Genomic DNA, 24,674 nt, shown 5'->3' with positions numbered 1-24,674 from the left:
ATTTAATTTCTCTCAGGTTAGAAAATATGAAACCAAGAAAAAGCAGGAAATAAGTAAGGGATAATTGCCCGACGATGTGGCCATTATCATTAAATAATGGACGACGCGAAGGCCATTAATCTATAATAATGGACACCTCAAAGGGTGTTATCCTGCTAATACCATGGTCACTTACGAAAGAAAAAAATATTAAATCAATTTTTAATGTGTTTTGTTTTTTCACCGTTAAAATCGTAAGTTATTCACAAGAAGCGACTGAGTGGACTATTTCGTTGTGACACGTTGCCAAGGTAACCGGCTCTGACAAAGAACCTGCAGCTCGGTCAGCTGTTGCATTAGACCTGATCAGTGGAGGGAAGGGAGATGATTGGTTAATGTTATGTTACGGGACTCACAGAATAATTTCAGAGGGCGGGTGCAGCTCTTACAGCTGGTGTGTGTCCAGAGGATGATGCGGCATTTTGTTTCAGCCACAGATCATTTCATACATCGTTTTTATTCCAAGAAATATTATCCACCATTCCCTCTGATCATTAAATGTGTAGCAAGTAAGTCTGTCCTAAATGTTTTTATAATGTTATCCACCATTCACTCTGTATCAAGTATGTAAGTAAGTGTGGTGGAGGAGGTTTTTCTTACTCTAATCTCCTCACTCCCCTACTGAAGGTGAAAGGTGTAGAACATGGCAGTAATTGCGGGGCGGAGTAGAGCGTCTTGATGTCCGGGCAGGTGTTTGTCCTTTAGTTTGCGCTGTACGCTGACAGTTGTTTGGTTCGCTGCCAAAGTGTCACCATGACCTCCCTGAGATCTTAAGAGCCATGATCTCTTTCCTTTTTCGCTGGGGCGGTTCTTGGGTATCTACACCCGCATGTTTCTTTGCGGCGTTGCGATGTGCTGGTTGTCGCAGCTATGCGGAAAACTGCATGACGGACAGTTTCACCTTTGCGGTGCACTGCTGGGTTTTTATGTTTTATTATTAATTGTATTAAAAGAAATTGTTTAAATAAAATGTCATTTTTATGGGAATCCACCTGCCAAGGTGCATTTTATTTGAAGCTACCCTTTTAGGTTTACTGGGGGTTTTAATTCCCCAGTTGGGTTGTCACACTCTTCTTTTTTGTATAGAAATTATTGCTTTTTTTGCCTTTACAACACCACCCGCCACATAAGGTCAGGAAGACAGGAAGACAGAAAGACAGGAAGACAGAAAGACAGAAAGACAGGAAGACAGGAAGATAGAAAGACAGGAAGACAGAAAGACAGGAAGACAAGAAGACAAAGTCAGAAAGACAGGAAGACAGGCGACGACCTTTTTAAAATTAAATGCAACATTGTCGTTGATCGTGACATTTCATAAAGATACTGGCATGTCCACAGTGGCGTTTGAAGGACGGAGATTTAACGTTTCTGGACTCTGACCGCTGCTGGTTTAAGGTTTGTGGACTCTGACCGCTGCTGGTTTAAGGTTTGTGGACTCTGACCGCTGCTGGTTTAAGGTTTGTGGACTCTGACCGCTGCTGGTTTAATGTTTGTGGACTCTGACCGCTGCTGGTTTAACGTCTGTGGACTCTGACTGCTGCTGGTTTAAGGTTTGTGGACTCTGACCGCTGCTGGTTTAAGGTTTGTGGACTCTGACCGCTGCTGGTTTAAGGTTTGTGGACTCTGACCGCTGTTGGTTTAAGGTTTGTGGACTCTGACCGCTGCTGGTTTAACGTTTGTGGACTCTTACCGCTGCTGGTTTAACGTTTGTGGACTCTGACCGCTGCTGATTTAACGTCTGTGGACTCTGACTGCTGCTGGTTTAAGGTTTGTGGACTCTGACCGCTGCTGGTTTAAGGTTTGTGGACTCTGACCGCTGCTGGTTTAAGGTTTGTGGACTCTGACCGCTGCTGGTTGGGACGTTGCCGGACGACAAAATGTTGCTCCATTCTCGTCTCTCCTGGACTGAAGGAAGCCAGTGAGCCTGCACCTGCTTTCACAGCGATGTGACGTCACGGACATGATCTGGTGCGTCTGCAGCCGGCGTCTGAGTTTCTGTTGCCATGGTTACCAACTAGCGTTTAGTCAGTGCAATAATTTACAACAATAAGTCTGTTTGACCTGAACTTCTTTCATAGGTGTCCATTATCACTTTTTAATGGACACCCTCCCTCTATAACTTGGAGTAATCCTATAACGTGAAGTAATCCTATAACGTGGAGTAATCCTATAACGTGAAGTAGCACTGTCAACATTTAACAGACAAAACATACGAAACAGAAGCCTAAAAAATACAGCACACAGTAAAGTGAAGTAAAGTGAAGCAACGCAGCCATAAAGGATGTTTTTAATGACCTGTTTTATTTACCTTCTGTTGTTTATTGTAAAAAAGTGTGGAGGGAGAAGGCTGTAACGCGGGACTCGGCGAGACATGGCAGGATCAACATGGTGCGCTACTGAAACAAACGCCCTACGCTAACCGAAGGGGAAAAAAAGTTTGATATTCCAAACCACACCAACCCGTCACTCTGGATCACAGCGAAGAAGATCTCACGAGCCCAACGGATTTCATCGAAGAAAGCTTCCAGTGGATCGTGATGGGGAAATCCAACAACAATGCGGCGACGGCCTCCAGAACCGGCTCCAGTTCCAGTGTCGGATTCCCCCGAAGCGACCAAGCCCAGTTTCTCCAACCAGCAGCGATACGATAGATAACTTAATCTCCATCGACGGGAAGCTATCCAGTCTCGATGCCCTGCTCTCCCTGCTGGAAGTTCTTCATCGTGAGTTTCAGTCTTTAAAAGAAAGTTTGGAATAAAGCAGGTGGAAGCTCTTGCTACGGAGAACAAGGTCCTCAGTGAAAACCCTTACCGAAGGAGTAAGCCGACTATCAGAGGAAAATAAAAAAATGAAAGATTTAGTCCTAGACCTTCAGGCTTGTGGAGGAAGATACAGAGGCAGCTGTTAAAACATTTAACAGAACCAACCTGTAACTTCCAGAGGAAAAGGTAAAAGCCATCTCCTCCAGACCCAGGCCGATAGTAGCTAAATTCGTTCTCCACAAAGAAAAAGAGGAGGTGAAGCGTTGCGACAGACAGCTTCGTGGGACTGACCTTAGCATGAGCGATCAGTTTCCCAGAGAAATCCTGGAGTGTCGCAAGATCTTGTTCCCCATCAGGAACAAGAAATTCCTGGACGGAGGAGCCCGCGCTGTCGCCTCGGTGGACAAACTTTACGTCAATGTACAGCTACATCGTGGCCATAACACCACTCCCTGCTCTACTGACCTCAGATATGTATCCACACTCTGCACTTTTACAGGTGATATAAATGCCAATCAGACTCACTGGGCTTAAGTCACAGAGTTTAATGTTTGTTCACATTAGACAATAATACTGCCAGTTTCTAATGTTCACAAAAATGGACTTATTTTTTATGGGTTCATTTTCTTCTTTTCATCCACTCCCGCCCTTTTTTGTCGTTTTCTTCTAACTTATGCTAAGCTGCACAGTAAATTTAGTAATACATGCATATAACTCAACACTCACATTTATTAATTCAAGCACATTTAATAACATTCAACACAGGCACACAACACAAGGCATACATATTCATACACACACACACATTTTTATCAACAAGAAGCATCCAACACTCACCTTTTCACCACAAGTATGACCAAACTTAGATTTATCACGTGGAATGTGCACGGAGCTGGGACCAGAGAGAAGAGACTAAAAATCTTTAATAGATTAAAGGACCTGCAGGCAGACATTGTGTTCTTACAGGAGATTCATATGACAAAAACATCAGTGAATGCCCTCTCTACACGAGTTTCCTCAGCCTGTTATAACTCCAGACAGAGAGGGGTAGCATTCTGATAAATAGAAAAGTAAGTTTTAATTTACAAAGGGGCACCAGACAAGGTTGTCCACTATCTCCCTCACTTTTTGGTATATTTATTGAACCGCTAGCCGCTGCAATTAGACAAAATAAAGCTATTAAAGGCATTCAGTCCAAAAATATATTTCATAAAATAAGCCTTTATGCTGATGACGTTTTACTATTCCTCCAGAATTCACAAACGTCTCTATCTGAAACAATCTCACTAATTAGTAAATTCTCATCACTCTCGGATTACTCCGTTAACTAGTCTAAGAGTACAGTTCTACCCATCAACTGTAGCTTTCATAATCTACCCAACATCACCTTACAATCAGGTAACATTAGATACCTGGGTGTAAATATTCCCTCCAGGCTCTCAGAACTAACAAAACTTAATCACATTCACCTTCTTAAGACTATAGAAGATTATCTTGTTCGCTGGAAATCTCATTTCCCTCATGGGGAGAGTTGCCACTAAAAAAATGATGGTTCTACCCAAAATCAACTACTTGTTTTCTATGATTCCTATGAAACCCCCCTCCACCTGGTTTAAATTACTAGAATCACACATCTCCAGATTTATCTGGAAAAATAAACCTCCCCGGATCAGTTTAAAAACTTTACAGAAGCCGAAAGACGAGAGGATTAGACCTGCCTAACTTTCAACATTACTTCCTAGCTAATAGGTTGCAATATGTCCTAAAATGGCTCAAACCTACTCCACTAGATGACCTGTGGATAGACATAGAACAAACATTTTGTGACAATTTGGAAATTTCTAATCTTCTTTTTTTCAGCTCAAGTATAAAAAAGCTAAAGTGCTTCAAAATTGTCAACATCAGCACTTCTCTGACAGCCTGGTGGGAATTTCTAAAAGAAACAACTCCTCAATAAAACCATGTAAACTCACACCCATCTAGAACAATCCTGATATTCTACTAAACAAAAATATGTTAAATTTTAACCAATGGATTAACCATGGAATTAAATATTTTCAACATATTATCCATAACAGAAATATTTTATCTTTTAATACACTCGCATCACAATATGGGATTAACAGCAACAGATTCTTAGAATATCAACAACTCAGAACCGTAATACACACAAAATTCCCCCTTCACCGAACAGACCTGGAGCTTCCTCCAATAGTAGCAGATTTTATGGACCTCTGTACCCCAAAATTACTTTCAAAAATATACAGATTAATGTTAAAAATAGATGATTCAAATTCCCTACCTACTTCGAAATGGGAGATAGATTTATCCATCAATCCTAGTCAACCATTTTGGCTACAAATATGTCTTAATGCCTTTAATATGACAGACAGCCCAAATTTACAACTCATACAGTACAAAGTCCTCCATAGAACGCATTACACAGGACAAAGGATGTTCAAGATGGGTCTTAATCACTCAGATATCTGCACTTTGGCCTTTGCCTTTCTGCCCTCGGGCGGTCCTGGAGAGGCGGGGGCGCCTACAGCAGCCAGCTGAGGAGTTGTTTGCCCGGGACAGAGATCTCCCGGGCTGCAGACATGTCCTTGTCTCTGGGGTGCCTGGTCTTGGTGCTAGGTTGACGTGGCCCACAGTGGTTTTGCCTGGGGCGGTCGGGTTCCATTGGGTTCCTGGGCAGGGCTCTACCAGGGGGCGTGGGTGGCCCTTGGATGTGTGGGGTGTGTGCCCTCCGTGCCCCTGCTGGGCCTGCTCACCGTCACTCTGGGCTGCTCGGTGCCCCTGCCCCGTCGCGTTGGGGGGCCCCTCTGCTCTGGGCTGAGTGGACCGCTGCTCTGTTTGCTTTGGCCATCCTGGTCTCTGTGCTCTGTGGACCTGCTGGGCCTTCAGGGCCTCGGGCTCCCCCTGTCTCCCCCAGATGCTTCGGGTGTGCGGCGTGATCACGGCCCCCTTGCAAGCACACATTTCTTCCTTGTTGCATGGCCCCACATAACGTTCACACGTGCATGCTCACAAACGTGCTCGTCTCTCCATCTGCTTCCAGCTAGATGTTGCTGATGTTTGTGTGTTGGTACGTTTCTCTACAGGTGACTGATTTCATCATTATTCTATTTTTCTTTGTGTCGTGAAGTACTGTGGTAGGTAATGTTGTTTTTGTGAATACTGATGTGATTTAGGAGCCTAGACAACTTTTATTTTCACATTTCAATTTTGTCCTTTTCTCTTTTTAGCTCTTCCTCTGTCTCCCTGTCAGGTTTAGCACTGACTCATCAAAACTAAAGGAAATAAGATTATAATAAAAACGGTAAAAATATTCCAAACATTAAGGGCAGCTATTTACATAACATGTTTGCCTTGGTAGAGCAACCCTGTCCAGCAAAACAGACCACCGTTCTGTATGTTAGGATGCTGGACAGGACAGTAAAAACAAGAAAACAGAAAGCAACGCAGCCATAAAGGATGTCGTTAATGACCTGTTTTATTTACCGTCCGTTGTTTGTTAGGGCTAACCCTAACCCTAAAAAAAAATGTTCCTGTGCATCACTGTGAACAATGTGACTACCTGTGTATTTATTCTTCTTTTTCCAGAGTAGGTGAAAACTGAATAAATACATGAGTTGCACATGAATGATTTATATAGTTAATACAGTCTTTCTCCCTCCATCCAGCTCAGGTAAGTAAAGCCTCTAAAGCTGAGCCATGTGAAGTTAAATGCACAGCAACTAAAGTGAGTTATTACAGGTGATGAAGCTGAAGTTTCCTCTGGATTTCTTGCATCAATGCTGCTCTCTGTCCATGTAAATGTCCCAGTGTTCATAAAGAGACACTCCCTGTCCTCTCTAAATAGAAACATGATTTTACTGTGTAAGCTCAGAGTGTTGCAGTAAGTGTGTATTTGTGTCCCTACAGCTGGGAGCAGCGGGTTTTACCTCACGGCAGAGTGTACTACGTGGACCACAACACAAAAACCACAACCTGGGAGAGACCACTGCCACCAGGGTACGTCCCTCATAACTTTATATTTCTACTGCTGTCACTCTGGTTGTTGGATCTTCGGGTCATCAGATCCTTGGATTTGATGCTCATGTCGCTGGATGCTCGGGTCACCGGATCCTCAGATTGGATGCCCTGGTCATCAGATCCTCGGGTCGTTGAATGCTTTGGTTGTTAGATCCTCTGATTGTTGGATCCTTGCGTCATTGAATCCTTGGATGCTCTGGTCGTCAGGTGCTCTGGTCGTCGGGTGCTCTGGTCGCCGGGTACTCTGGTCGCCGGGTGCTCTGGTCGTCGGGTGCTCTGGTCGTCGGGTGCTCTGCGGGTGCTCTGGTCGTCGGGTGCTCTGGTCACCGGATCCTCAGATTGGATGCCTGGGTCGTCTCTGTCGTGGGCAGCTGTATCTTAGGAGGAAGAGCAGTCTGCTGTCAAATTGACTAAATGGTGAAGTGTCCTTGGGCAAGACACTGAACCACGTGGGGAAACAGTTTTCTACAACAGTTCTTTTTGCCAACTTTTTGCTCTTTATGATATTTTTACTCAGCCAGATTATTAGTTGAACTTTAAGGAGTGACTGGGTGACAGAGAGAGGCAGATTTTAAGAATAGGTCACCCCTCTCTCCCGACTTCCAAATCTCCACCCTATCTCAGTTTTTCCATAGAAGGAACCAGAGCGTGGGGGCCCAGAGAACAAAAGTCCTTTCTTAACGCCACATGTACCTCCATCCACCACTGTGCTGGCCACCGTGGCTCTTCAGAGGATCAGTTAGCAGGCTAATACTGGGCTAACACTCCAGATGTACACACTGGGAACTGTTCAGAGGCTGAAGGGGGCAGGGCGGGGGTGGTTGGGCAATCAAGGTTTGGAAGTTGAGATAATGAAAGCCACTGGAAGCCAGGCTGAAGAGACCTTATGAGTCACATTGTTTTTATCAAATATTCTTTCTAACGAGTGAAGAATTACAAACTTCACCCTGCTGGGTCTTAGAGTTGCTGTCTTGTAACATAACTTTTCTTCCTGCAGCAATCAGAAATTGTCAAGTGAAACTGATGCTGTATTTGATTTAAATAGTAAAAGTTTTAGTAGTATCAGCTATGCACGATGCTGTTGCATCACATTTTTTACGTGATTTAAGGAAGTGTTCTTTAGACAAATGTAAACTGCTATAGACTATAATTTATATAGCAGCATTTTGTGTTGCATTTCAAAACACACAAAAAAAAGTTCCTTTTTAAATAGTTTGAGTTGAAATGAAATCCCAGCCCAGAGCTGGAGCAGCTGTGCCAAACCAAAGTGTAGCAGTGACTTTGATTTGGAAAGATTTTCTCTGAGTAAATGGCCGATCTCAAGGCAAGAGCTGTAGCTTGTGTATAATCAAAGCCGTGATCATTAATGCAGGTTTAGTGTGGCTGTGTCTCTGTGCAACAGTGATTTCTTTATTTGATGCCAAGATGCTTGACAAGTCCAAGTTCTGCTAATTAGAGCTGTCAGGACCCAGCTCAGCCTCAAACCTCTGGATACTTGTGTTTAATTTCAGTACATCTGGTATCAGGGAGACTCCAGACTATGTGCTTTCTGTCATGAAAAATGTACAAACTAATAATTTATGGATTTTTTTGTCCCATGGATGCACAGGCTTCTGTGAAGTCAACCATAATAATAAAAGGTCGGAGCTCCTGATGCTTCCGAAAGAACTCTGACCAGCCAGGATGTGAACTAAGAACATTAGATGATGTCGTGAAATAACTGTTAGAGAAACAAAAGCTCCTTTGGGCCTGTGGGTCGTCGGGTGGGGCTTTTCTGGGCAGGGCATGCTTCTTGCAGATTGGTCGTTGTGGGACGTGAGCACTGTTCAGATGGTGGAAGCTGCTACAGTATTTTAGCACTACTGCCTTGTGGGGGTTGGGCTTCGGCAGTCAAGTGTGAAAGGAACATCCATGTGAATGTCTGAATGTGCGATGCAAGTGTTTCCAGCTGAACGCTGCATTGTAACATGGAAGATTTACAAGTATTAAAAGGCTAGAGGCCCTTTCTGTTGCCAGCACCAGTTTGGGTTGTTTCGGTGAGCTTTGGACTCTGAAGCATTCACAGAACTAAAGTTGCATCAAATATCGACAATTTCCTCCCGTGGGATGACATTTAGGCTGCCACAACTGGAAGGAAGGCATTCAACCAGCTTGCAGCTTACTGTGGTGGACCACAATTTCTGAAGATCATAATTTTCTGAGAAAAGTAGAATATGACGTTGTCTGGCTGCGAGTTTGCCGTACTCTGTGTGGACTGGAAACATTGCTTCTTGATGTGTGTGTTAGGGCTCTGGTCAGTTACAGTCGCGCATCAGACAGTTCTGGAGTTAAATGTCTTGGTTTTACAAAACTGAGACATCTGTGGTTGCTTTTCTGTTTTTAATATAATGTTGCAGGCACAACTTAATGCCTTCCAGTGTGTCTGAGATGTTGGTGAGTTATTCTCTGATTTAATCAGAACTGTGTGATCTTAGTGATGAGTCCAATAGAAGACCACAGACCACTGAGTGAGTTTAAACTGGACGTTCAGGGTAGGTAATGGCATGACTGGTGCACAGAGATACAATCAGATAACTATGCAGATGCTCCACAGGCCACTTTTCCCTGCCTCCACTAACTAAGCAGCTGGTGTTAATATCTGGAGCAACGGTGTTTGTCCTGCCTTTTGAGGGAAGCTCAGCAGCAGCATAGAGAAATGATCCCTCAGTAAAATAACTGTGTTTTCAACCGTCCATACTGCTGAAGTGTTCCTGAGCAAGATATTCAAACCATCAGCCCCAAGGAAGAAGCAGAAAATATATTATAAACTGTATTTATTTTCAAGTCCAACTTCGTTGCTGTTTTGTAACTGATATTTAGTGTTTTTAGTTGCAAGTCAGATCATACCGGTACCTTTAAAAAGTACCACTAAGGCAGTTTGATGATGTAAATTCACTTCTAACATATAGTGGCAGATCTCTGGTGAGCCATCCGGGTGGCCTTTAAGCTCCAATATCTACTAAAAAAATTCACTCTTTCAGACTCGGACACATTTTAAGCCAGAACACAACAGTGGACCAAGATTATTCGATAAGCTGTTGTAACACAAGGACGTCGATCCTGCAAAACAAAGTCATCTAACCTAAAAGTATCACTGTGTGACTTTCTGACCTTAGAAATATGAGTTTCTGACTCATTTGATGGCACAGTGATATTTATTATGTACGTTACTGGAGCTGTCGTTGCCCTGCAGCATCCAGAGGCTGAGAAACCACCTCACATCCTTTATTTCACCTTACAGCAGCACGTTTACATTTACAGCTGGGATGCAGCAATACCACATTTTACAAACTGAGTACAAGTACTTACATTTGATTACTTGCCGATACTGGGATACCAGTATGAGTACTAATAAATCCATTGCAGTTCACTGGTAAGGACTGTGAACCAGATGTGACGACCGAGTGGTTTGATTGATTGAAATTGTTTATTTGAACATAATGACAAAAATATAAAATCAAAAAGAGAAATAAACAGAAAGCCAAAAAAGCAAAAACAAGTTTAAAAGGAGCTGGTGGAAGCATCGGCTTCTCTGACCCCTCCCTGGTAACGTACAACAGCTAGTCATTGTACCTTCATCACCATCATCATACATTAAAATAATAATAACCGCTTCATTCCAGATCGTTTCTGTACGGTTCGGGTGCCACATCTTTATATATCATGTATACATATACATACATATACAGCTGCCATGCGAGGTGCTAACCACAAAGGAGCAATTAGGGGTTCAGTATCTTGCTCAGGGACACCCCGACATGGGCTCTTTGGGCAGGGATCGAACCGGCAACCCTTGGGCTACACAACGACCACTCTGCCCACTCAGCCACGCATGTGGGCATTGCCTGTGGTTTTCCTCCAGCCTGGTCCACAGTTTGATCCACAAACAGACAAAAACTTTTCCTGATGCCTTTTAAACATTGTGTTCCCCCGTAAATGAGCCCCCATCCATCCATCCATCCATCCATCCATCCATCCATCCATCCATCCATCCATCCATCCACCCATCCATCCATCCATCCACCCATCCATCCATCCACCCATCCATCCATCCATCTATCCACCCAGCCATCCATCCACACATCCATCCATCTATCCACCCAGCCATCCATCCACACATCCATCCATCCATCCATCCATCCATCCTATCCACCCAGCCATTATCCACACCAGCTTCATATTGATGACTACATGACAGCCGTCATTTTGTATTCTTTAGGTTTCTGTTGTTTGTTCATATCTACAGTGTTTTTCTTTTATTTGTTGTTAGTTTTTTTTAGAGGAATTACAGGGAAGCTGATGCACTTTTTAATTTAAATTCTGTCTTTCTGAAGTCAGAGATGAGAATAGCAGCCCATCCTGGTGGTTCCAGACTTCTGCTCTCTGAGTGTGGCTTTCCTTTGGCCATTCCTATCGCAGCCCATGTCCAGAACCCTGTCTAAGGGGAAGGAGAGGATATACCTAAAGCTCTGAGTCATGCCACTGGCAGGCAGTTACATGCAGCAGGGTGCGGATGATTATCAGAAACCCAGCGTGTTGCTTTCTGTCTTGGTGATACGTGTGTTGGCAGCGTATTAGCACCCAGTGAAATGATGTCAACCAGCCATAGTTTTCCCTCATGCCAGATATATGCCAGAATGTTACTGGCTCACGAATTGTTTGTAGGTCCAGGTTTTAATTTTCTTTTTGTTTGCAAAATGTATTTAAAATAAAAATGTTAAAATGTTTACATAGATCCTAATTTTTTATCCCCTTATCCCCCACCCCCACTTTTTTTCCTTCATGGCTCCCACTCAAACCTCTTCTTACTGTTTTCCTTCCTTTTCTTGTCCTTGTTTCATTTTCCTTCCCTCTATAAATGAGCTCTGTTACTATCAGCAGCTTTTTTTAAAACAATTAAACACCCACTCTTTATGCTTGATCAACATGTTGTTGAAAGCTGCAGCCCCTCTCACCCCCACCCTGTCTGTTTTCACCCCATCCAGCTGGGAGAAGAGAGTGGACCAGCGGGGACGGTTCTACTACGTGGACCACAACACCAGAACCACCACATGGCAAAGGCCCACCGCAGAGTCTGTGCGCAACTACCAGCAGTGGCAGAGCCAGCGCAGCCAGCTGCAGGGCGCCATGCACCAGTTCAGCCAGCGCTTCCTCTACCAGGTACTGACCGGTTCACCTGCAGACAACGCTGATGTTTACCTCGCAGACGTTAGCTTCGCTTCCTGCCCAGAGCTAAAAGCCGACTCAGATTCATCCTGATGTTAACATCTTAAATCTTCTTTTTGTCCCTCTAGCAGTCACTTTGTAAGATTCATAAGAACCGTGGAAAGTTTTCAGCTTGAACAATCAATGACAGGCCAGAACAATCTGTTCTTTTATTCTTGTTATCTGATTAATTATTAATACTTTAAAAAGTATATATAATTCATTTCTAGAATTTTTACCATTAATATTTTTCTTGGTACAAGATGGTGGGCAGGCAGTTTAAGTCATTGCACTGGGTCTCCATTTATTACCAGTGACCTAAAAACAAGTAGCTTAATCAATCCTTTTTTTAAATTGTCTGGAAAATTTGTCATTATATTCAATAACCAAATGAAATTCAAATACAAGGCAAGTGCAGTTACTGTTAAGTTCAGGTAATGTTTTCCCTGTTAGGAGTCAAGAAGAGAAAAATATTGAGGAGCAGCTTTATAATCTGCATAACACAGAATATTCTGTCATTTCTGAACAAACACCTCAATTAAGGAAATTGGAGCCTTTTTTTAATTATTATTGTTTCCAATCAGAGAAGGAAAAAGTGCAGTTTGGGTGGATGTTGGTGTTTTTTAAGTTTCTATTTTACTGTTAAGTGTTCAATAAAAAAAAAAAACTGCATTTGATTAAGGGGCCACGATAGTCTACACCAAGTCTAGTGGACTATCCAAACCCCCTAATGAACCGAGTCCCCAGTCGCACCAAGTCTAGAGGACTATCCCGACCCCCTAATGAACCGAGTCCCCAGTCGCACCGAGCCTAGCGGACTATCCCGACCCCCTAATGAACCGAGTCCCCAGTCGCACCGAGCCTAGCAGACTATCCCGACCCCCTAAAGAACCGAGTCCCCAGTCGCACCGAGCCTAGCGGACTATCCCGACCCCCTAATGAACCGAGTCCCCAGTCGCACCGAGCCTAGCGGACTATCCCGACCCCCTAATGAACCGAGTCCCCAGTCGCACCGAATCTAGCGGACTATCCCGACCCCCTAATGAACCGAGTCCCCAGTCGCACCGAGCCTAGCGGACTATCCCGATCCCCTAATGAACCGAGTCCCCAGTCGCACCGAGCCTAGCGGACTATCACGACCCCCTAATGAACCGAGTCCCCAGTCGCACCGAATCTAGCGGACTATCCCGACCCCCTAATGAACCGAGTCCCCAGTCGCACCGAATCTAGCGGACTATCCCGACCCCCAACTGAATCGATATGGAAATATTGATATGTCAAATGTGGGATTGGAATTATTGAATAAAACTGCGATCACTGTGTCTTTAGATATTTTTCTATGTGCTTTGGTGTGAAACCAGAGCACAGAAAGATTTTAACCATCCCGTCAGAAGCAGCAGATACGACTGAAAGATCCTCTTTCTACGTTGTCTCCTTCTGGTCGTGCTTTGAACCAGTGACATTAACCCTCACCTTTGTCTTGCTGGATAAAACGAAACCCTCCTCCTGTCCACCTGTGTTTTTAAAAAGAGTTTTGAGTCTATTGGTTCATGTATGGATAGTGTATGTAATACTTTTCTTATACCTGGGGTAGTTCCTTGCTTTTTTAAATGCGCTGTTGTTAGACCAGTTCTTAAAAAGCCCAGTTTGGACCCATCACAACCTAAGAATTGTAGGCCCATATCTGAACTATCTAAAACTTTAGAAAAAGTGGTTGCAGAACAACTAACTTTTTCTGGCACATATATAAACAGTATGAAAACGTTCAGTCAGATTTTTTCAAAAATCATTCTACAGAAACTGCTTTACTTCAGGTCTCCAGACATCATGATGTCAGCAAACTCTGGAGCATGCTCAGTCTTAGTTGGATTTTTCTTCTGTGTTTAACACAGTCGATCATAAAATTTTAATCAGCAGAATCCAGGATCTGGTTGGGATGTCTGGTTCAGTTTTAAAGTGTTTTTTATCTCACCTGTCAGGTAGAACTTCAGTGAACTACATCATGTCAGATCCTGCGTAACTGTGGGGTACCACAGGGTTCAGTTTTAGGGCCAATCCTGTTGCTTTTGTATGTTCTCCTTTTTGACTATTAAGTCAGAAAATTTACTGATGTGTCGTATTATTTCTTTGCTGATGATATTCAGTTGTATTGTTCATTTTATCCATTTTCCAAGGTCAGACTGCAGTCAGACAGGAAAGACTTATTTCAGTGTTTTCAATGAGCCGTCAGTAAAAACCAGCTTTAAAACCCTTAAAGGCTTCAGTAAAACACCCCACCCAGCTCTGTTTGTGTTTGCCTCACTCTTTATTTTTCTGCCGTCCTCGCAGCCGATTGTTTTTATGTTTGTCATCTTCGAAATGACCTTCACTTGATTTTTAATAAGTTGCTGTTTTATCCATCAATCAGTCCTTCAAACATTCTCTTTAGCTTCACATCCTTTCATCCATGAACTATCAGTCCATTCCTCCCTTTTTTAAAACTTGTTTTTTTACACTCAACTACTCCTCTTTTACACCCTGCATCCCACCACCGTTTCCCTCCTTTTACTGTCATTCTCATGCAGCTGAAGTGACCTTTAACATTCATCTAGCATGTAGTCAGGCGGAGGAAAACAACCTGCTTTGTTAACACATAAAGTGTGAACAGGTTGGAGGCTGTAACTTTTACTGTCTTGTTCTGTGGCATTTACCATAGCTCTAAAATTCTCATATATCCATTCATCGCGGGGGCTGGAGTCTGTCCCACCAGTTAGCAAGATAGAGGCAGGTACACCTGGACAAGTTGCAAGTTATTCGCAGGTCTCTAATAATCTTATTTTAAAAATAAATAAATAAATAAACCTACAAAAACATTTCAATTTTCATTATGATGCATTTAGATTCTATCCTGTTTTACACAGCTGATGTTTCAACATTCAGTCCAGGTTGGAAAGGATGAAGCAGACTCTGTCTGATGACCAGGTTGGAAAGGATGAAGCAGACTCTGTCTGATGACCAGGTTGGAAAGGATGAAGCAGACTCTGTCTGATGACCAGGTTGGAAAGGATGAAGCAGACTCTGTCTGATGACCAGGTTGGAAAGGATGAAGCAGACTCTGTCTGATGACCAGGTTGGAAAGGATGAAGCAGACTCTGTCTGATGACCAGGTTGGAAAGGATGAAGCAGACTCTGTCTGATGACCAGGTTGGAAAGGATGAAGCAGACTCTGTCTGATGACCAGGTTGGAAAGGATGAAGCAGACTCTGTCTGATGACCAGGTTGGAAAGGATGAAGCAGACTCTGTCTGATGACCAGGTTGGAAAGGATGAAGCAGACTCTGTCTGATGACCAGGTTGGAAAGGATGAAGCAGACTCTGTCTGATGACCAGGTTATTATCCAACATTTCCACTGATTGGCTGAAATAATGACAAAATGACTGACCAATCATGGTTATCAGTTGTGTCACTAAACCTAGAAACATTTGATCTGGAAGCTGATGCTTCCCTCTCTCCTTGGCAGGGCTTGTGTGAGAAACAGCGAGCCCGCCCTTCATGGCGATACCACGCCGCTCGGTCTTGGAATGTCTACTCTACTGATAGCAGTGACTATTTATGGCCTCAGTGTGTGAACAAGGAAACACAGAATCATGGTTACTGTGGAAGCAGCCTCATGTTGGCCGACACTCACACCTCCTCCTTTTATTTAACCTGAGAAATCGGCTGTGAAGGATACAGAATCTGTTCTGTGTTATAAAGATGCCGACGTCGGTCCTGCTGTTGACTCCTGGTGGGAGCTCATGTCTTCACACAGCTGTAATGTGGAGGTCAGGCGCCACATTTCTTCTGTGCAGCACATGACAACCAACGAGGGTCATGGAGTCGGAGGTCCTCTTAACTGGACCGTGGCGCTGTAACGGACTCGTGCACACTTCCTCTCACAAACAGATGCGTGCACGTTTTATTTCTGGTAGACCTGAGAAGAAAGGCCATGTTTGGAGACACAGGACTTCCTGGCACCGTTTTTAAGCCTTTATGCATCTGAAACATCTTTCTGACCTCTCTGCTGGCAGTTCTAAATGAAGCGATAAAATCTGTGAATAAAAGAGCCAATTTATCCCAACGCACAGCTGCCTGTAGGTTTGATCAACAAAAGCACGGTCAGGAAAGATGAACAAACTACAGCCGTAAACGCGGTCCTGGGCTACAACATGCCGTCTGCTGAAGATGCTGATCGTTCTGCTATTAAGTACGTTTAGCCAAAACCTTTTTTTCAAAAGCAAGTATTAAAATTTTCTCGAATTATAGAATAAAACTTCTTTTATTGCTAAAATCATCTAATGCAAAACCAAAACCCGCAGCTTGCCCTCAGTTTGTCGATTATTTTTAATTTCCCACCATTTCTTCTTTTTTCTTGCTTCTTTAAAAACAGACAAGTTTCCACTTTTTTGCAGCTGTTTAGCGTCTTCGTGCACTTACGATATTTTTCTCCGGTTGCATGAATCCGCAATGCAAACATGGAGCGTTGCAGCTCCAGTTCCTGCAGAGATACGAGCAGGAAAGTGTTTGCAGAGTAATTGCAGCTCGTTAAAGGGGGGCAGCCTGACCGTCATTAACTGCAGTTTCCCCCATTTCCTCCCCCTCTGCCAGGCCTTTTATTTACTCCACTCTTTAACCCCCTCAATAACACCCCCCACCTCCACCAATCTCCCATTTCCGTCTCCAAAATCCCCCTTTTCTGCATCACACCAACACTTTTATCCAACCTCAGTTCACAGAACCTCTCCTTCTTACTTTTTCTAGTCTTTCGCTCCCTCCCTCCCACTAGTTTTCTCTTCATTCTGACTGGAACAAGGACTCCTTGCAGCACCTGAATCAAGCCTGTGTTTTATGGCCTGCAGCAGCTTTAAACAGAAACCGTCCACACGGCTGCACGTCACCATCATGTTTACACGCAACACGCTCGTGTTTCCATGAAAGGACAACGAACACGTTTAAACGGCATGTTTTCTACACGTCTTCCAACAACCAGACGGCCTGTCTGAGCTGCTGCTTTTCTGCACAATGACAGCAGTTTCCAGCCTTTTCTTTATTTATTACTGACTTCTAAATAAAACCTGTGGTCAGCTGTTTGTCCTTAACGAGGTTAAATGAACATCTTTAGCTTTTCTCATCAGAAAGGGAAGATTTCTTTTATAACCATGACTTTTGATTAAATATTAAACGTGTAGCATGTTGAACTTTTTTCTCTGGCTGCATCAGGCGATGACATGTGGCAGGTTACTACATCTGAACCAGGAAATATTTTCATTTTTTTGGAATGGTTATTGGAAAACACGGATGAGCTGGTCTTTGTCAGACGAACCGCCGGACCTTTGTTCTACCAAACTTTGACTTTCTGGACCCGTATCTGCCCTCTGGCTCTGCAGCCTTAGATGCTGCTGTAGAAAATCATTTCTGTTCTGCCATCGTTGGCCCTGAAGCCTTCTTAGCATGTTCCTTCCAGAATCCATAACGTCCAGCCTTTATTTCACACGGCTGTGCCAACACGCTGCTGTTCCCTCGCTTCCTCTCCCTCTCTTGTTTTTTCAGTCCCCTTTTCTTTTTCCTCCTCCAGCTTCTCTCCGTCTGGAAGCTGCTGAGGAGCTGAATGGTCAGAGCCAGGATGAAGTCATCATGTCTTTATATCATTATATTCTCCTTTTACCTTTTTTAGTCACAGAAAGCCATACGGGTGGGGCAACGATTGGCTGTGGATGGCAGCAACACACATCCACCCTTTCACCCTGTTATGTGCCCATTCTGGCTCCTCCAGCAGGCCTTTCCATCCCAACGTCCTCAGACTTTCCATGACGGAGCTTCTTTAAATGGGATAAACGCAGCTCGTTGGCATTCAGGGAGAACAGGAAATAATCCTCGACACACCTGAACCGGCCCACCTGTGGTCTCTGATTCCTAAGAAGTATCTTTTCAACTCCAGCTAATATATTCTTGTGTGTGTGTTCATACATACGAGCATACACACTGACTCCTGTTTGCTACTTCCAGGCAAACGGTCCAAGCTGTGGCACACAAACACCTTGTTTAACTGTGAATGCGTGTGCGTGCATGGATGCGTGTTCGTGTGCAGGCTGAGTAAACCCCACCGTGGTTTCCAGGGTGAATAAAGGTGCCTTTTGTCCGGCTGTGGGTGGGTGGGGCTGGTGAGGAGGTGGGAGCCCAGTCTGGAACAAGCATGAATGTTCCCTCAGTTCCCTCAGACATCACACGTTCCTGCTAGTTTCACAGCAGCGCTACAGCGGGGGGGGTGAGCGGGAAGCGGGGGTGGGTGGGGCTTGCATCCAGCCAGTGAGCTCATTGGAACAGCGTTGTTGTTTTATCCTCCTACCGAGCGTGTGGTTTTTGGAGGCATACGAGCCTCCGGCCGGGCATCTCCGTCAGTCGCCCGTTGCCGCTGCAGCAGAGAGGACCCCCCTCCACCTCAGATCACCTTCCAGGACGCAGAAGGGCTTCCTCACTTCGGAAAAGCCTGAACCAGTACATCGTTTTATTTTCTAGCTCACCTGACCTCTCGCTGACTTTTCCTGCCTTTTCTCCTGAACTCTTTTCCTCCGTTGTACGACCAGACGAGGACGGAGAAAGCAGGAAGAAAGGGGACAGAAAGGTTCCTAACTGGACTTGTTTTGTCTCTGTTTCAGCCATCTGGCGCTCCGGTGGAAAATGACCCTCTGGGCCCGCTGCCTCCTGGATGGGGTAAGTTTACCTAACACACCTCAAATCTGCCCTCAGGTAGGGTCCTGCGGGTCGGCACCAGGTTTCTGTCCTTCTGGAAGCTGGCGCTGATGGAAAATTGGGAATATTGAATGTGAGGTGTTTCCAAGCTGCAGCAGCTGTGTTGCAACTGTTGCCAGACATGAAGCGTGAAGCAGCGCCTCCCGAAGCGAGCGCTGACTGCTGTTGTTTCAGGTCCAGAGGCGGCTCTCGGACAAACGTTTGAGTCACGTGATGTTAAATGTTTGCCGAGCCATGGTTTCCAGGGCTGCTCGTGTTTCAGTCTGCTGTAAGCAAACAAGCCAGTAATGGACAGATTTAGCTGAAAATCATGATGAAGTCTCTCTTGCTTTCATTTATCCTGCACTCCAATTCCAGAGGCAGCGTTATTGATGGGACTACTTTTACCCAGTGAGTAATGTAAAGGGATCCACAGAATCATGTCGCACACAATCATTCATGAAGAGTCGCTGCTGGCAGCTGGTGTCCCAGCAGGATTTCCAGCCGTGTTCCCCATGATGCCTTTTCAACAGGCTGCGGTACCTCAATTATATCATTGGCTCAGATTCTCTTCTCTGGCACTCGTTTTGTATGCAGTGGCTTCTTTTCTTCTTCAGAAAGAGAAAAGGGGGGAGATGAAAAAATGGAGGAGGGAGAGAGATGGGAGTGAGTACAAGAAGCTAGGAAAAGGGGAAGGGGGTACAAGCTAGATAGTAACGGGGGGGAGTGAGTCTAGAGGAAAGCGAGTCAGAGTTGCAATGTGAGCTCTACTGTTTCTGGGCCGTCCACACACTCCTGCTAATTAGAAAAAGATGTCAGAAAGAGGGAGGAGGAGGAGGAGAAGGAGGAGGATGGGGCACCAGCTACTCTGTAGACTGGATGTGAATACACACAATGTTGTACACACTTCTATAAGGAATTATTCTCTGAGCTGTTTCTGGAGCTTAAAACCCTTTTAAAAGTTTCTTCCATCATGGTGAGTTTGGCCTCCACCACTTTGACTTTAGCCACCCACACACACACTCAGGTTTACCCCAGCGAGGCATTTACACCAAGCCAAATACCACACGGACTTGCTGCTTTTCTCTTGAGCCGGTGAGAAGTTTTTTCCTCCTCTTCATCCCAAAAGATAGAGACAGGCTTTCAGGTGATCCACTGCCCCCCAACCCCCCATAGTACTCCCATGTGAGCGGGTCTGTTTCTATCCTGTGTCCACAGAGAAGCGGCAGGACAATGGCAGAGTGTACTTCGTTAACCACAACACTCGGACGACTCAGTGGGACGATCCACGGACCCAAGGGTGAGAAAAGCAGCCAGGAAAGTAGGAGGAACTGTGTGTGTGTGTGTGTGAGCATGTGTCGGCCTGCTTGCTACGACGTTCGTGGCTGTGAGTGTTTGCTCATACTGATGTGATCATCAGGTCATCCTCATTATGATGCAAACTGATGGAAAAAGCACTCATCACAACGTTATCCCAGCTGGGAGTTCAATCCACACTCTAAATAAAACTTCTCAGTGTTTTTAGAGCTACATGAAGAAACTAATCATGCTTCATTTAGCTCGTGATGCTGGTCTCACCAGCTTCTTTTGGCATTCAAAGACTCCCACTACTTTTAAAATGATTTATCTCATATCACCCACTGCAATTAGACCTTTCTAAAACTCTTCTAACCATGTAGATGGAAGGAGATTTCACATGTCTACTCCTTGTTTATGTAACATGAGATAAAACTGCCCTTCAGGCTAATGATTGAAAAATATATTTACATCTGCAGCAGCTAGGTAGTTTTTTCCACTCCAATGATCAGAGTTTATCTTTTGAGATAGCACTTCAATGATGCTAAATATTATGAGTGGTCATTTTTCTGACAAACTAATGTTTAATTAATCTGAATCTCCAATCATAATGCATGAAAGGCACACTCTGCACATAGTGGAGGAGTTGATCTCTACTACCTAAATCTGAATTATCAAAGCTAGGAGCTCCTGAATACCCTGGCATGGATCATGTTTTTCTGTTTTAGCATCTAGAGCTGTAGCTGCACATGTTAGCGGGCGAGGTATGACCCAGGACTTTAGCTACACGGGTTAGCGGGGCAGGTATGATCCAGGACTTTAGCTACACAGGTCAGCTGGGGAGGTATGATCCAGGGCTTTAACTCAACAGGTTAGATAGGGAGGTATGATCCAGGACTTTAGCTCAACAGGTTAGCTAGGGAGGTATGATCCGAGATGTTAACTGCACAGGTTAGCGGGGGAGGTATGATCCAGGACTTTAGTTGCACAAATTAATGGGGGCGGTATGATCAGGGACTTTAGCTCCACAGGTCAGTGGGGCAGGTATGATCCAGGATTTTTGCTTCACAGGTTAGCGGGGGAGGTATGATCCAGGGCTTTAACTCAACAGGTTAGATAGGGGGGTATGATCCTGGACTTTAGCTCCACAGGTCAGTGGGGGAGGTATGATCCAGGGCTTTAACTCAACAGGTTAGATAGGGGGGTATGATCCTGGACTTTAGCTCCACAGGTCAGTGGGGGAGGTATGATCCAGGGCTTTAACTCAACAGGTTAGATAGGGGGGTATGTTCCTGGACTTTAGCTCCACAGGTCAGTGGGGGAGGTATGATCCAGGGCTTTAACTTAACAGGTTAGATAGGGAGGTATGATCCTGGACTTTAGCTCCACAGGTTAGCGAGGGAGGTATGATCCGAGATGTTAGCTGCATAGGTTAGCGGGGGAGGTATGATCCGTGATGTTAGCTGCACAGGTTAGCGGGGGAGGTATGATCCAGGACTTTAGCTGCACAGGTTAGCGGGACAGGTATGATCCAGGACTTTAGCTGCACAGGTTAGCGGTGGCGGTATGATCAGGGACTTTAGCGCCACAGGTCAGCGGGGCAGGTATGATCCAGGATTTTAACTCAACAGGTTAGATAGGGAGGTATGATCCTGGACTTTAGCTCCACAGGTTAGCGAGGGAGGTATGATCGGGGACTTTAGCTCAATAGGTTAGCGAGGGAGGTATGATCCGAGATGTTAGCTGTACAGGTTAGCGGGGGAGGTACTTTCCGTGATGTTAGCTACACAGGTTAGCTAGCGAGGTATGATCCGAGATGTTAACTGCACAGGTTAGCGGGGGAGGTATGATCGGGGACGTTAGCTCAACAGGTTAGATAGGGAGGTATGATCCGAGATGTTAGCTGCATAGGTTAGCGGGGGAGGTATGATCCTGGACTTTAGCTACACAGGTTAGCTAGGGAGGTATGATCCGAGATGTTAGCTGCACAGGTTAGATAGGGAGGTATGATCCTGGACTTTAGCTCCACAGATTAGCGAGGGAGGTATGATCGGGGACGTTAGCTCAACAGGTTAGCTAGGGAGGTATGATCCGTGATGTTAGCTGCACAGGTTAGCGGGGGAGGTACTTTCCATCCCAGGGCTTTAACTCAACAGGTTAGATAGGGAGATATGATCCTGGACTTTAGCGCCACAGGTTAGCGAGGGAGGTATGATCCGAGATGTTAGCTGCATAGGTTAGCGGGGGAGGTATGATCCATGATGTTAGCTGCACAGGTTAGCGGGGGAGGTATGATCCAGGACTTTAGCTGCACAGGTTAGCGGGACAGGTATGATCAGGGACTTTAGCGCCACAGGTCAGCGGGGCAGGTATGATCCAGGATTTTAACTCAACAGGTTAGATAGGGAGGTATGATCCTGGACTTTAGCTCCACAGGTTAGCGAGGGAGGTATGATCGGGGACTTTAGCGCCACAGGTCAGCGGGGCAGGTATGATCCAGGATTTTAACTCAACAGGTTAGATAGGGAGGTATGATCCTGGACTTTAGCTCCACAGGTTAGCGAGGGAGGTATGATCGGGGACGTTAGCTCAATAGGTTAGCGAGGGAGGTATGATCCGAGATGTTAGCTGTACAGGTTAGCGGGGGAGGTACTTTCCGTGATGTTAGCTACACAGGTTAGCTAGCGAGGTATGATCCGAGATGTTAACTGCACAGGTTAGCGGGGGAGGTACTTTCCGTGATGTTAGCTACACAGGTTAGCTAGCGAGGTATGATCCTGGACTTTAGCTACACAGGTTAGCTAGGGAGGTATGATCCGAGATGTTAGCTGCACAGGTTAGATAGGGAGGTATGATCCTGGACTTTAGCTCCACAGATTAGCGAGGGAGGTATGATCGGGGACGTTAGCTCAACAGGTTAGCTAGGGAGGTATGATCCGTGATGTTAGCTGCACAGGTTAGCGGGGGAGGTACTTTCCATCCCAGGGCTTTAACTCAACAGGTTAGATAGGGAGGTATGATCCTGGACTTTAGCTCCACAGATTAGCGAGGGAGGTATGATCGAGGACGTTAGCTCAACAGGTTAGCTAAGGAGGTATGATCCGAGGTGTTAGCTGCATAGGTTAGCGGGGGGAAGTATGATCCAGGACTTTAGCTCCACAGATTAATGGGGGCCATATGATCGGGGACTTTAGCTGCACAGGTTAGTGGGGCTATGCAGCTAAAGTCCCAGATCCCCAGGACTTCTGCTCTAGAGGTTTGTGTGTTAGGTATGATCCAGGACTTTATCTGCACAGGTTTTTGGGGGTGGAGTTGTGTTAAGTCTTATCCCTGAGACGGCGCCCTTCAGACTGGGACCGTGCTCACTGCCCTCTCCCTGTTGCAGGATGATCAAGGAGCACCCCCTGCCCCCGGGCTGGGAGATGAAGTACACGGCAGAGGGAGTCCGATATTTCGTGGACCACAACTTGCGCACTACCACCTTTAAAGACCCCAGACCCGGGTTTGAGTCAGGGTAAATATTCTATCTCAGCCCTCTCTCCTAAAGCTGCTTATTAAAAAATAAAGAGATGTCAGAGGCTGAGGTAACAATTTTCTAACACAGAGATTAAACAAATACACCATAAAACACTATAAAAGAGATGATTAGTAATTTTCTGTTTGTATGGTGACTTTGCCTTGCTCTGATCAGACTGCATTGCCTTTATTTATGGACATAAATCTCCTGTTTGGTAAATACCTGTAAAAAGATTGTGTAAAAGATTATTTTCTTGTAATGTTTTTATCTATTGCTTTTAACTTCTTAACCTATTTCTAATATTTCTTTGAAACTGAATCATCTTCATAATTACAGATATTAAAAAACCTACATTTGATCCCATGTTGTCATGAACATGGAGGTTTATGGCTGGCCGTCTCAGAGCCAGGAGGATGTGCAGATGTGCTGCAGCAGGCTCTGCTGGCATGTGTGTGGCTGTTTGTGCTGCTCTCTGTTTACCTTTGGCATGCAAGTGTGTGTTTGCTCATGTGGCCGCTGCTTGCAGACACCGTGTGCACAGCTTCACCGTATGCACATGCGAAGCTGCTTTTCCTGCTGATATGTGCATGTATTTTTAGTGGGATGGTGGTGGACTGCTGGCGGATTTAGCTCTGGATCCTTCAGGAGTGTCAGTAGCGAACGCTGCTGTGGTCTCCGTTTGCTAGGCCAAACCCTAAACCCCAAACTAACCCTACAATATTTTCTTTCTTTCTTTCTTTCTTCCTTCCTTCCTTCCTTCCTTCCTTCCTTCCTTCCTTCCTCTCAGCCTCTGTCTGCTGACAAAGCAAACCTCTGCTGTCTGCAGGCTGCTGAACTTATACAAACTCAACCCAGTCTTCCAGACCCAGACACACTGATTAGTTATGAGGAGCATTTAAAATTTACTCTGACCTGCAGCTAAGGAAAACATCAGTCTCCTTCAGGAACATCAGGGTTTATTTCAGGAGATCATGATGTTGATTTTAGGTTTGTTTTAAAACCTTATGGAGCTTACAGAGTTCTCTTTTCTC

General features: G+C 45.0%; 1 protein-coding gene and 1 long non-coding RNA gene across 9 annotated transcripts in view; both read left to right on the top strand.

The window, feature by feature from the left end:
• wwp2 (WW domain containing E3 ubiquitin protein ligase 2) overlaps positions 1 to 24,674 on the top strand; it is a 108,757-nt gene that overhangs the window by 73,594 nt on the left and 10,489 nt on the right. For 3 of the 5 annotated variants that reach the window (XM_041996279.1, XM_041996282.1, XM_041996280.1), the window contains 5 exons: positions 6,729 to 6,818; positions 11,864 to 12,038; positions 18,758 to 18,812; positions 20,049 to 20,130; positions 23,512 to 23,640. In XM_041996279.1, coding sequence (XP_041852213.1) covers positions 6,729 to 6,818; positions 11,864 to 12,038; positions 18,758 to 18,812; positions 20,049 to 20,130; positions 23,512 to 23,640 — 531 coding nt within the window. Of the gene's footprint in view, positions 1 to 6,728; positions 6,819 to 11,863; positions 12,039 to 18,455; positions 18,597 to 18,757; positions 18,813 to 20,048; positions 20,131 to 23,511; positions 23,641 to 24,674 lie in introns of those variants that run through there. The other 2 variants (XM_041996281.1, XM_041996283.1) reach the window with 2 other exon arrangements.
• LOC121647116 lies at positions 21,561 to 23,421 on the top strand. 4 transcript variants are annotated; one of them, XR_006011785.1, is made up of 4 exons: positions 21,561 to 21,637; positions 21,958 to 22,077; positions 22,403 to 22,855; positions 23,396 to 23,421. It is a non-coding gene; the product is annotated as an uncharacterized LOC121647116 (long non-coding RNA). The 4 variants fall into 4 exon arrangements; XR_006011787.1 differs by lacking the exons at positions 21,561 to 21,637; positions 21,958 to 22,077 and adding an exon at positions 22,132 to 22,237 and having other exon boundaries at positions 22,403 to 22,575; positions 22,656 to 22,855; XR_006011784.1 differs by lacking the exons at positions 21,561 to 21,637; positions 21,958 to 22,077 and adding an exon at positions 22,132 to 22,237.

Source organism: Melanotaenia boesemani, chromosome 10 (assembly GCF_017639745.1).
Source record: "Melanotaenia boesemani isolate fMelBoe1 chromosome 10, fMelBoe1.pri, whole genome shotgun sequence".
Classification (NCBI taxonomy): Eukaryota; Metazoa; Chordata; class Actinopteri; order Atheriniformes; family Melanotaeniidae; genus Melanotaenia; species Melanotaenia boesemani.
The sequence above is the reverse complement of the archived record's forward strand: the minus strand, read 5'-3'. Positions and strand labels throughout refer to the sequence as shown.